Here is a 13,910-nt window from a genome sequence, read left to right as displayed (position 1 = left end):
CAACCTTATTTCTGTACTGGTTGAGAGGTGGAGACCAAAGACACACACATTCCATCTTCTGTGTGGAGAGTGCACTATTATGCTAGAGGATGTTTCAATACATTTGGGATTTCCGGTAGATGGAGATGTGATTTCTGAAGTGGCGGATGGTGACTGGCATTCCTTGTGCAAGGAGCATCTTGAAGGATTCCCGCCTAATTTCAACGGTGGTTGAATACCGTTAAATTGGTTGGATACAACTTTTAAACATTTGAGTCGCGATGCCTCCGAGGAACAAGTTAAAATGTATGCACGGGCTTGCATATTACAGCTCATAGGAGGGATCTGATGCTCGACAAATCGCGTAACCAAGTTCATTGTATGTGGTTGCATAACCTTACAAATTTTCACGTTGCTGGCGCACTCAGTTGTGGCTCTACAGTTTTGGCATTTCTACATAGGAAAATGTGTCGAGCAACTGATTATCGAAAAATGCTATTGATGGATGTCTCATTCTTCTCCAGTCTTGGCCGTGGTATCGCATGTCCTTTTATGTCCAGTCGTGAAAAACTTGTTGGTCTTCCTGTTATTGTTAAGGTAATTTCAATACTAAATTTGTATATAAATAATTTTGTTGATTATATAATAATTTTTTTTCATTGAATAGGTGGTCAAGCGCAAGAAAAGATCATTGGGATTTACCGGATGAATTGAAAGAAATTTAATTACTCATTGATCAAAAGCTGGTACAGAGGTATATATTTAAATTTTATTATTTACTTTTAATTATCGTTATATAATTAGAATTTTATTTTGATAAGAATTATATATATATGTATTAGTTTCAATGTGCTCCTTATGCTACTGAAGAAATGAGGATTTACATCCCACGTCACTTGAGAGGCCCATTAGATGTCTGGATGGCGGTGGTTCCTCTGATATGTTATGCTATTGTCGAGTGGCATCCTACTGATCGAGTGTTCCGTTAATTTGGTTTCGTATAATCTATTTCGGAAGCACCTAAGAATCTCGACGGTATGCATATCATCAATAGACGAGGCAAAAAAGAAGTCGACTGGCTGCTTAAACACATCGAGTGGGTAATGCTATGAGAGGATCGATGTGGATGCATTCCCTGTACGGAACCCATTTATGTGGATCGTTATTCGGTTGCGGATGATTATTATGAGTGGTTCAACATGAACGGGAAACCTTTCTAGGAAGTACGAGGCGGGAGCATTCATCGACACCGACAAAGACGTCCACCGTCATAGCATCATCGTCCCCCGACTCGTGGATGGAGAGCAGGCACTTCCGGTTTGTCCTCAACTATATCACTGAAACCATCACAGCAGCCACTGTCTATATCAGTGTACATTTCGCAACCACTTTAGATGGCACCGCAGCCGTATCAGATGACACTGCAGCCATATCATATGCCACCGTAGCCAGGTCAGATGCTACCACTTCCATATCAGAGATGACATCACAGCTGGTTCATATGCTACCACTGTAGGTTTTTATGACCCCTCATAGCGGATATTATACTTCCATGCTTGAAGATCTAGCGTGGGGTTCATATGTTGCTTATTTGGGGGTGAAAGTGCACCACATGCACAGACACCTCCGACGCAGTTTTTGCACTCATCGATGTCGGTGTTTTCACAGTTTTCTATGAGCGGTGGGATAATCAGCCATACACCTCTAGGGTCCTTATTCTGTGGAGGTGTTACATAGTCATCCGTCCTTCATCACAAAAATGTATATGATGATGAGAGTAAGGAAGAAGAACAAGTTATACAAAGAAATCCTCATCGACACAGACAGTCACCGCCTGTGGAACACATTCAAGACACAGACAATGATATATTTGTTTAGTTTCTAATTTTTTATTTAATTTTGTTTGTTTACCAGCAATTGTAAAATTTTTATTTAATTATGGACTTTTTATTTATTTTGTTTGTTAATGTTTTTATTATTTAATTGTTCGAATTGTATCATCTTCATTTAATGTTTCTATTTAGTTATTTTTATTGTTTGAATTGTATTATTTTCTTGTATTTAGTTTGTAATATTTTTATTTAATTTTCACTTGAGTAGTTCATTACTCTCTGATAGAGCTAGGTATACGGGCTACCCGCCCATTTAGCCCGCGGGTTTTGACGGTGCGGGCTTAAACGGAGCGGTTTAAAATGCCCACAATCATAAATGGTCTTGAATTTTAAGGCCATGGCCCGTCCATTTAACTCGCAGGTTAAACGGGCTTACCCGCGGCCCGTTAAATATAATAATTTTAAATGTTTTAAATCCAATAAAAAATAATATTCTAACTTGCTACACCTTTAAATAACACCATAATACTATTAAGTCTCAATAAGTCTAAAATAAATAACATCTTAACACCATTAAATCTCAATAAGTTTAAAATAAATAACACCATAACACTAATAAGTCTCAATAAGTCTAAATAAAATCAACATCAATAATATTCAATGTTTTTTGAATCCTTGGACGTAGTTGAATCTTCTATTTTTCCAATCACCGGAGACTTGTTCACTTCATCTACAATATAAGAAAAATCATAATATATTAGATAGTTTAAATTTTGAAATCAAAAGTAAATTTATAAAGAAACAATTTTACTAAACATTAAAAATTGTAATATTTACCTTCAACCTCAAATCCTAACAACCAATTTTTGGTACATATCAAAGATTGAACACTGTCCTCACTGTAACTGTAATGCAATTCAAAATAGCAATTATCTTACAAATTTAGTTTTGGTATTACTATTAACCCATGATTTGATATACACTAAATAACGATGACAGAAAAATCGAAATTAATCATTATGTTAATAAATTATGGAGATTAAATTTATGATTACCGTAAACTATTACATATAATACAATAATAGATAAAATAAATTAAATTAAGCGGGCTTCCACGAGTTTCACGGGTAGCCCGCGGTTATGCCCATTAAACCCGCGGGTTTAACGGTTCGGGCTAAAAAGCTTGTAATTTAAACGATCTTCAATTTTTGAGACCTGAAGCCCGCACAGGTTGCGGGTTAAACGAGTAGCCCACGGGCCTTATCCCATATACCCAGTTCTACTCGCTGATGCTCAAATGACATTAATTGAAAGTAAATTTTAATTAAATAACACAGATTATTACATGTCTAACACCCTTTATGACATGGTGATAATAAAACGCGGATTGACATCCGCGTCTTCGCGGAGTTCTATCCGAGCTGGTGCTACATAAGGGGCGATCCGTGCTTTCACGGGGTTTTTTCCAAGCTGGCGCCACGTAAGAAGAAGGCGCGGATGACGATCCGCGTTTTATTGACAACTTGTCCGAAAGGGTGTTAGATCAGTAATATTTAGGTGATGGTGCCTGACGGTATTATTAGGTATAAGGTGATATTTTGATAAAAACGCCAATTTTGGGTCAAAGATCTTTCCTCCCTTTTCTGAACCCCAGAAAGCATTTCAGCCGTCAACGGGAATTCTGATAAGTGATCAACGCAGCTGGAAAGTAAGGGGAGAAAAAAATGAAGCAAGGGAAAGATGGAGAGGCAGTCCCAGTAGTCATAGGGTGGATGGTTCTGGACATTCAAGCCACTTCTTCAATTCCTCCACATCCAAGGACCACTTGTCCAGGCCAGGTCTCTCTACCATCTCTCTCCCCCCATTTTTCTCCTTGTTGAGTTATTAAAATATTGAATCATTTGTTTAGGTACATTATGTACAAGGAGGTGTGGCAAGGAACATAGCTGAATGCATGGGGAAGCTTGGAGCTGACCCTTTTTTCATTAGTGTTTTGGGATTTGACATGGCAGGTATTTTGCTTTAAAACTTTCTCTAATGCAGCCTTATGATACCCTAAGGGAAATGCTTCTCTGGTAGTCCTGAATATCATGTAATTATCTGAATTATATGGAATCTTGGTGCAGGAACATTAAGAAACATTTAGTTTTGATCACTGAGACAGATATATACTTACCTATCCCACTTTTATTTACTTCAAAATATGGGTTTTGATCACTAGATTTGGCCTATTCCCTCCACCATTACTTGAGATTAATTTCTCCTCTTCCTTTTTACTAGGAACTTTGTTGATGGAGCATTGGAAATCTGTAAAGCTACCCACAGAAGCTCAGATTTCCTATTGAAAGTCATTAGTTATTGATTTATGATGGCTATGTCGATATGCAGCAATTGCATGATCATCTTAATCCTGCTACTCTAATATTATAATACAATCTGTTTGATGGAACTTCTTGTGGTTTTCTAAAGAAGCAGTCTGATGTGACAAGCCACTTTAATTGGATTTCTATGGCATATTACAATTGTGTTTTTTGTTTGAGACGTGTTAAAAGTTCTGCTACATATTCTTCATTTGATTTTGATTTTCAAGCAGGCATTAGGAGGCAACAGGATATTAAGACTCCCACCGTCTGTCATTTACTTGATGTTACCGGCGAGGTGGCAGCTGGTGTTGCCAGTGTGGAGGCTGTTGTAAGAAGTGTTTATAGAAGTTGTTTGTTTTATACATGACTAAAAGCAGCAACTTGTATGTTTAAGAACTACACAAAATTTAAAGGTCTCTGTTTGTGTATTTTGACTTAATGCAGGAAAAGTTTATTACACCCGAGTGGATTCAACAATTTAAGCGCATGATACGTTCTGCTCCTATATTGATGGTTGATGCGAATTTGAGTCCTACTTTAGAAGCTTCTTGCCGACGTACTGTTAAAACACCGCTTTAGATTTTCTCCTCCTCTGGGCTGGTCTTCTGGTTTCTGTTAACTATTACAGCTTTCTATTTATCACTATTTAGTTTGGCTTTTTTCTGCAGTAGCAGCAGAGTCAAACATCCCAGTGTGGTTTGAACCCATATCGATTGCAAAATCAAAAAGAATTGCTCCGATTGTGAAGTATGTAAGTGCACTCATTTCGTGCGGATTTATATTAGTCGTTGATACATTGTGTAAGTTACAGTTGAGTGCTTTCCTTGCAGTTATCACTCTTGTGCAATCTTTTGGTCAATAATCAAGAGCTTTTCTGCAGATAAGTTTTGCTTCACCTAATGAAGATGAACTAATTGCAATGGCAAATGCTTTATCATCTGGAAACTTGTTTAGTCCAATTGAAAAGCATAAATGTTCTTCAGATACTTTATTCCAGATGCTAAAACCAGCAATCTGGCTTTTGCTCCAGAAAGGCGTCAAAGTTCTTGTTTTGACTATTGGTTCAGATGGTGTTATTTTATGCACTAAAGGGGAACCAAACTCCCGGATAATTGGTTTAGAGAAGTCACAGCGACATGGATTTAGTCAACAGTTATTTGAAACTATGACATCAAGCAGTCCTTCAAATCGGTACTTTGATTCTAAGGTTCCTGAGAGAAGCTCAAACTTCTTAGCTGTGCATTTTCCTGCACTCTCCGCCTCAGTAGTAAGGCTTACAGGAGCCGGTGATTGCCTAGTTGGTGGAATGCTTGCATCCCTTTCTGCAGGTTTAGATGTGATGCAGAGTGTAGCAATTGGTATTGCTGCAGCCAAAACTTCGGTTGAGGTGGACAGCAATGTACCTTCTCAATTTAGTTTGGAAACAATTACAGGTATCCTCGACTTTACGTCATTACTGCTATGGGTATTTTCAAAAAATTAATCTGCAACTTAGGTATTTATTTGAATGTGCAAGTAAATGGCCATCCCATCCTGCAGGTGACGCTAGAATTGTATATTCAGCTGCCAAAGTTATGCAACATAAATCTAAGCTATAATGGTCGAGAAAGAGAAAAAGGCGACGCAAGCTTATATGTTTTTAGCCGTGATCATATCCACTTTTCTCAGTATACAAGGAAACTAACATGTTATTTGAAGGAAACATATATTGTTCGTTGTGGTAAGGAATTGACAACCCTTTCTTCCATTTATTTTTTATACTTTAGGCACTGTGTATTGATGATGATTATCATCATTGAAATAACCATTATCTTCATAGAAATGTGGAGGCCCAGAAGATGCATTAGAAACCATGGAAAGGTCTTGTTCTTCCTCATCATCATTAACAACAACAACAACCTCTTCTTTTCACTTATGACCCTTGCTATGTTCTTCACAAAAACCATTCATTTCATCATTAAAACCATTTGATTCATATGAAAGATTACCAAAACAAAAAGACTGTTCTATAGGTAACTAGTCCAACCAGATTCACACCCACTACTAAATTCATAGGACAAAACATTCATTTTTTCTTCAAGTTCCTAATCAAAACAAAAGCCCTCAAAAAGAACAAAACTTTAAAAAGGGTGGTAGGTGTAACCCAGAGATGGTGTATGTGTGCCCTATATAAGGGTGAGTGAAAAAAACAAAGAGCAATTAAGACAATGAGACTCAAATCCCAGACTAGTTTTGTCTTCATCCTCCACATTCAGCCATTGATGCGAGTGAATTAAAAGAGACGGGTAGGTTCTAGTGGGTGCGTGTAAGTAAAAAAGAAAAGAGATAAAGGCCCTTCACATGCTAGACAGCAAGGCATTGCATTTAACTTCTTAAGAAAACTGGGCACACATCCATTTTCACTGCCACCCCCTTCATCATTAATATACTCCCAAATCCAATCCTATCATCTCTTTCTATACTTGTATTAAATCTAATTCTATTATCCTATTACGACAACGTACATACACTTTATAGACACGGTAGACACCCGTTTTTTTCCGGGTCTATTTTATTATTATTATTATATTATTATTATTATCGTTATTTATTATTATTAATTAATTACATATATTTTTGCATGCCAAATTAAGGCCTGATTACAAGTGACCCAGCTGACCCATTACAACAACCCGAAGCCCAATTGGCCCAGAGACCAGAAGCCCACTGCTAACCCAGACCTAACCTAGCAGATTAGGGTTTCAAACCCTAAAACATATTAGGGTTTAAACCCTAATCCCCTACTTAGCCGCCGCTTCTGTTTGGACTTCCAGCTGCCGCCGTGTGACTCCTCAGCTTCCCAGACGTCGAGCCACTCAAGCCGAGCCTCCCCTCCGACAGCCTCCATCGCCGCCGCCGTCCTCTTCTGTAATAACATTGACCCACATCCATCATCAACAGTGAATAGAAATCACACCAAGTCAGAAAATCAAAACAAATCTAATCCTATCTCTGCTAATAAATAGGATAATGATATCCTATTTTTTCGGGCAGTGGGATTCAATCAAGATCCATCACCAATCACAAAGGGGAACCCATTAAAACAAAGGCAACAAGACAGAGGGGGAGCATTCAGGTTCAGAGGGAGGAACGAAAAAAACCAGAAAAAAACAAGAAAAAAGAGAACTACTCGAACCAAACAAAAAAAACAAGAGGGAAATAGAGAGAAAAGAGATCGTACCTTGATCGGAGGAGTTGTCAAGTGGAGGAAGGGTCACCGGCTTCTTGTTTTCTCGAAAGGTATAACTTAGATCTAATGGTTTAGGGTCGGTTTTAGGTTAGGTGGGAGTGGTTTTCAGGTTGAGGGTAAAAGAGGGACTTATTCGAGACTGTTTACTCTCTCAGATCGCCGGGAACCGCCGTGCCGGCCGCCATGGACCACCGTGGGAACCGCCAGTATGAGGCGGTCGTTTCTTCCTCGATGAGAAGAAGTTGAGAGAGTTTTAAAACTCTCACTTCTGTTTTCTTTGGACGAGAGGCAAATGAGAAGTGAGGGGAGAAAGGCTCGGTTTTGGGCTTATATTGCCCTGCTAAAACGACGTCGTTTAAGGCTATGGAGGGTTTGTGCGTTTTGGTAAAAGGGGTAAACTATACGTTAGGTCCCTCCTGATTTGTAACATCTCGTTGTAGCCATTAATGAAATTTCATAATATTTTATTTTGGGCATTTATATTTTCCTTTTTATATTTTAGTCCTTATTTCTTTGTATTTTACCATTTGCGTGAATTTTCTAATTTGGTTGTGATATTTATGCATATTTCATTTTAGTCCCTGATTTCCAATGTTGTGTATTGTCTGTGATATTTGAATCTGGACACCATGTTTGTAAAGGTTCCATTTTAGTCACTAATGCAAGTTTAGATTTCAAGTTTTGAGTTTTAAATTTCATCATTCTTTCATTTTGATCACTGAATACAATTCCAGATCATTTTATTTCGAGCCTTTTAATTTTTAATGATTTCATTTTAGTCATTAATTTGTATATGTTTACTGATATTATAATTTGGTCATAATATTATATTATTTCATTTTAGTCATTGTTTCAGTTTATTGTGCATTTTTCTTTGATATTCGGATTTGGTCATGAAATTTGCAAATGTTATATTTTAGTCACTGTTTGATATTTGGTTTAATTGCTTTGAGCCCTTTAAATTTCTATTTTATTTATTTTAGACCCTTAAGTTTCTATTTTTACTGTTTTAGCCATTTAAGTTTATGTTTTGGCCATATTAGTCCTTTAAATTCCTATTTGTACTATTTTGGTCCTTTGAGCTTATGGGTTTGATATTTTGGTTTTCTTATAATTTCAAATATTTACTTTTTGGTTTATTTGTATTTTGGTCTTTAATATTTTTATTTGTTTTCATTTCAATCCTCTATGTATGTACTATGTTTTGTATTTATTTGTACCATGTGTAATTAAATATACTTAATTTTGTTTGATGTAAATATTTATTACGCATATTTATATTTGTATTTATTTGCATTATGTTTCTTTATCTAGTATATGTTATTCGAAATTTTCAAGAACGTATTTGTAGAACGGGCGTAGAAAGTATCACTTGATTGAAGTGGTACAATCTAATACGACGTTTGAACTAAATGAAACTTGAAATAAATCAATTTTAGTTTGTTAATTGTTAAGTCGTTTTTATTTTACACTGAACAGTGTAAGTTATGTATGTTATTTTATTTTTTCGCAACTGTCAAATTGCAATTGCATCTTTTACATATTTGACGATAGAATATTCTTTAACAATGAAAAATAGTTGAAATAGCTTTCCCGACGGAGGATTGCTAATTTCAAGGTTTTTTATTGAATTAAAGGATTCTCTTTAAATAGTAAATTCGAAGCAAATTAATGTTCGATAATGGATTGTAATTTAATTTTATATTCGATTTATAATTTCCACTATGTACGACAATGTGTAAGCGACACAGTACCAATTTTGGGCACTGTGGGGGTGTTAATCCTTCCCCACGCGTAATCGACTCCCGAACCCGTTTAAATCGAATCTTTGGTAAACGTAGACCAGTTTTCGTCCTAAAAATGATTTTTCTTAAGATTGTTTTAAAAAGACGTTTTTAGGTATTCGACCTACCTAACCCAAAGTTCGATGACGACTCCTATTCCTTTAATCCAAATTCTTCAAATTTTCTAAATTAAAGTCATAATCGTTTTTTAAAATAATAAATAATTGTTTTACCCTATAAATTGTTATGACAGCTTGACGACTCTGCTGGGGATTTTTTTTAGAGAGTCAGGCTAAGTCGCTTACACTTTGTCGTCTTGGTGGAAATTATGAGTTCGAGTATTTAGTTAACTTATGATCCGTTTATTGAGGTTTTTAATTGCTTCTTTTTTAACTGTCATACTAACACTTGAATTTTTGCTTTCATATCGATCCAAGTTTTTGTCAAGTTTTATCTCTCTTTCATTTTTGAGTCAAAGGTAGGTACGCTCCTCTTCACACATATCACGTGCATTTGCATGACATAAGCTCTAGACACGAGCTTTGATCCAAATTAGTCAGGTGAATGCTTTACTCTCGTAAGAATTTATTCTTCGTATGCGTTTTAGTAAATAACCCATGGGATACATACCTTATACCTTCGTAGGGATTTATTCCTCGTATGGGTATAAGGCAGTGAATCCCCTCGAATTGAACTCGTTCCGTTCAAAACTTCTAATGGGTGAGGATCGGGGGTCTGGCAGCCGAAGGGGGCACCGACATCAAGGACAATTCGGGTACAATTTTTCCGTTAGAGCTGAAACCATGCATATAGTGAACCTTAGAACGATCACCATAAGTATAGTCATACCAAACCTCTGTTCGTCAGTAGGTACCTAACTTAAGTGTACACAAAGGATGAGCGTTTCTGAACCTTTCCTTTTTACTTTAAATTCTGTTGAATAAAAGCATGCGAACTAGATATCATGCGGTTAGGACCAATTTCTTGAAAATAGATAATTTTGGGTAGAAATCATGTCCGGGTAGGATTGCTATCTATTGAAAGCATGTTTGGGTAGATATCATGACGGGGTAGGTGTTATATTCATCTTGGAATAACATTTTTATCCATATCAATTATTTTACATGTACTAACTTGTTTTTCTCTTTTATTTTTACACACTAACTTATTTATTTTTGTTTGTGTCATTTTTCATCATTCTTTGCATTGCATTGCATCGACATAACATAATGCGAAATTGTTGATCCGCAAGGGGATATCCATGAGAAAATCTTCACAAGAAGAGATAAAAGTTTTCAATCAAGCAATCGCATACACAGATATGCACCGAAGGTTAAAAAAGTTCAGAATACAAGAATGAGACTTGCTCAAAGATCGTGAAACATTTGAGACTGAAGACATGATCCCCTGATCCACTGAGTAATCTAGCAGTAGAGCCTCATCTACAATTATTCATCGCTATCCATCAAGGAGTGACGCACTGACTTCAGCACGGCCGGGGCATTAATGGTGTCAGATTATAGAACGCTTGAGGGTCATCGTTTTCAAGGACGAAGATCTGAGACGAAGCAGCGATCTACTTCAGACTCAAACATCTAAGCCAAAGAATGTTTGTAAAGTGGATTGTCTTGTAATGTGAAAGCTTTTATTTCTGGTGAAAATTATTCTATGATATTCATCGTTGGGATCAACATATTTGCATCTGCATTTGCATATTTGCATTTTGCATATGTATTTCATTTGTAAGCATTTTCACATGCATCATTCATAAAAACATGTAATTAATCCATAGAGTATTTGATGAAGTGGTCCTAACCACATTTTCAATTAAAAGAAGAAGCTGAAATCATTACGATGAGAGCCTGTTCAGCTGGTTGTAGAACTAAGCATACCAGGACAATATGAGAAAAGAGTCTCCGTTTCTTGAGGTCCATAATGTTGATATCACATAGGAAGCTCCAGACAGTCCGCTAAAAATTGTAAGGCACTGAAGCGCAAGATCCAGAACCTGATGGATTTAGGGGTATGTACAATCTAATAAGGACTAGGGCATGTCATCTACCATTTGCATCCAAAGAGATTGTGTTGTTTGAAATCGTTTTTGTTCTAGCTTTAATATTTTTAATATTTTTAATCTTAATGTTTGAATTTATGCTACCTTCTAAGGTGGAATAATTGAACAAATTTTAATTTTTAGTTCTTTGAATATCGAATAAATTACGTATTCTCTTAATTCTTCAAGAATTATAGATTTTTTTGACATATGGCAAGATTAAACCTTTCTTATCCCGTCTAAAACCCAAAATAAAATCTCTCAATTTTTACCCAGAATAATTCCTGATCACCACCAAAGAACCAATTTTTACATTCCCTCTTTGAGACCTTGAAACATTCTTTTCAAATTTTAAACATTGTATATATCCTTTCGATATACAAAAATCATACCCATGCATTTTGTTGAGTTAATAAATTCACACCATCGTCTTCTTAGACGTCAAACCAACTTTTTCTACCAATAAGACCTACAGACATTGAGTACAAGATGTTCACTTGAACATGAAATTTCCTACAAGAAGAAACAATGTGGGACATCTCGAAACGATCTTCTGAGGATGATCGAGCAATTGAGACATGTTGAGAGCAAGAAGCAGAATAAGAGAATTATTTCAAAATAATTCTATAATGCATTAATTACATTGTTTTCATGTAACTAAAAATTAATCCTGAAAATCTATCCCCTGGGGATACCTCTTCTGCAAGGACTTTGTGTATGAGATGATGAATGACATTTTTTATTTATCCCTTCACAAAATGAGAAAATATATCCCTTGTGTCCCCTTTGAGCCTAAATTATGTTTTCTTCTGATTCGACCCTAACCAAGGATCACCCTCCATACTGGGGGGCAAGGTGGAGGAAGTCTGCTCATATGAGTGAAGACATCGATTCAGATGATATACCGAAAGTGAACTAAATGCCAAGTGCGAAGATCGAATCAAAACAAAGAGAAAAAGAAAAGAAAAAGCAAAGAATAAAAAGAAGACAAAAGCACAAAGACAAAGAGTCCCTTGACTCAAAGGACGCATCAAGATTCAAACCGTGAGATTGATCAAGCACAATCACTCCAAAATCACTTCATTTGAAGATCATAGAACATTAGGAGAAGACATACGAGCATATTCAAATTGAGCAAGACAAGATCGAATGCATCAGAGTTAATTGATCCTTGGTTCAATTACCCTTAAACACTTGTTTGGGCCTTTTATCTATTTCTTTCATAACCGTGAACCCCATGGCCTACATTATGTTCCTTAAAAGTCCATTCTAATCATACATGGATTTCTAAACAGAAAAGACTATCTTCATATATCATCCCGCCCATCAGGATTAATCTTTTATTTACAAAAGGTTTTCTAAAATCTTTAATGCATGATAGAGAAAAAATAACAAAGGGGGGTTCAAGACGTAAATTCTAAGTAACGCCTTGAAACCAAAGTAGGATTCGAGTTGAAAACCTAAAAAGGCAGCTCGAATATGGAGACTATTGCATATGAGGCGATCGTACAAGTCCCTTGATAAGGCATCGCACAACCCGAATAAGAACATGAGAGCTGGGAGTCGGAGAACACTTCCAATAAATGAGTACAGAAGATACTCCATTAGACCAGTGAACATCAAATATATGAGAACACCATACCTTTGACCAAAGACAATAACCTGAGACATTTTTTTCATCACTTCCTTACTTAACCATTTCTCAAAGATAGCATTGATCTTGAAACTTGTCAAATAGTTATAATTTATTGAAGAATTAACAGTGTAATTAATTATTTGATATACAATGAACTCTTATTTTAGGATGTGTCAATTGTGAAACCTTGAAAGGGGTAATATTTTCAAAATCTTTGATTAAACATTTTTAAAACTCTTTTGATAGATATTTTCATATTTTTGAAAATACAAGAAGAAGAAAAACGTTTTTCAAACAAGATAATCTCTCTGGAGGCATATATTAGAATTCAACGAAGATCCCTCTGAAGCTCAAGATTGAAGCTGGGGCAAGAAAAGACAAATTTTTGGGGAAATTTTGATGGGGCAAGGAAAACAAATTGTCTCAGTTTGAGGTTTGCAAGAGTACACATGGTGGAAATGAATGAAGACAAAATAAATCAAAGATAGAGTGAAGACTGCTCTCGCAACTATTCTCCTTCCAAATCGAGAAAACATATATCAATGCATACATACATCAACACATATATACATATTACATGAGTTTGCATCGTTGTATCAAACATTTATCATCATGTACATTAAAGACATTTATCTCATCACTTGAGGACAAATTCAATAAAAAAATCAAATAAATTTCATCTTGACATCCATCATAACATCCAAGATAGTCAGTCAAAAATACATCATTTTGATCTCTCAGGAAATCAAAGCTCAGAAATGACTAGATATCTCTAACTTGAAGAAGCAATGATTTGACTTCTTGAAGTCAACAATCAAGACATTTCCTCAACATACAGGAACAAGAAGATGATTCACTTGAAAAAAATTAATCTCACTTGAGATTGTTATTCTTTTCAAAACAAATTTCGTCTCGTTTGAGACATTTTTCCTTTGAGAATACAAATTTCAAATTTGTTTTCATATTAAACAAAGTTGATCTCACTTGAGATCGTTTTCTCAAAAATAAACGTTGTCTCGCTTGAGACAATTTCT

At 35.9% G+C, this 13,910-nt stretch overlaps 1 protein-coding gene across 1 annotated transcript; it reads left to right on the top strand.

Moving 5' to 3' along the window:
* The first annotated feature begins 3,422 nt into the window (after nucleotides 1-3,422).
* On the top strand, nucleotides 3,423-5,779 carry LOC120184454 (pseudouridine kinase-like). The gene is made up of 8 exons (XM_039188921.1): nucleotides 3,423-3,649; nucleotides 3,721-3,823; nucleotides 4,092-4,137; nucleotides 4,403-4,502; nucleotides 4,619-4,730; nucleotides 4,843-4,925; nucleotides 5,055-5,607; nucleotides 5,714-5,779. Exons 1-8 carry the CDS (start codon nucleotides 3,536-3,538, stop codon nucleotides 5,770-5,772), a joined length of 1,170 nt encoding a protein of 389 aa, XP_039044852.1. The 5' UTR covers nucleotides 3,423-3,535; the 3' UTR covers nucleotides 5,773-5,779.
* The last annotated feature ends 8,131 nt before the right edge of the window (nucleotides 5,780-13,910 follow it).

Source organism: Hibiscus syriacus, unplaced genomic scaffold, assembly GCF_006381635.1.
Source record: "Hibiscus syriacus cultivar Baekdansim isolate YM2019G1 unplaced genomic scaffold, ASM638163v2 tig00112910_pilon, whole genome shotgun sequence".
Classification (NCBI taxonomy): domain Eukaryota; kingdom Viridiplantae; phylum Streptophyta; class Magnoliopsida; order Malvales; family Malvaceae; genus Hibiscus; species Hibiscus syriacus.
The sequence above is the reverse complement of the archived record's forward strand: the minus strand, read 5'-3'. Positions and strand labels throughout refer to the sequence as shown.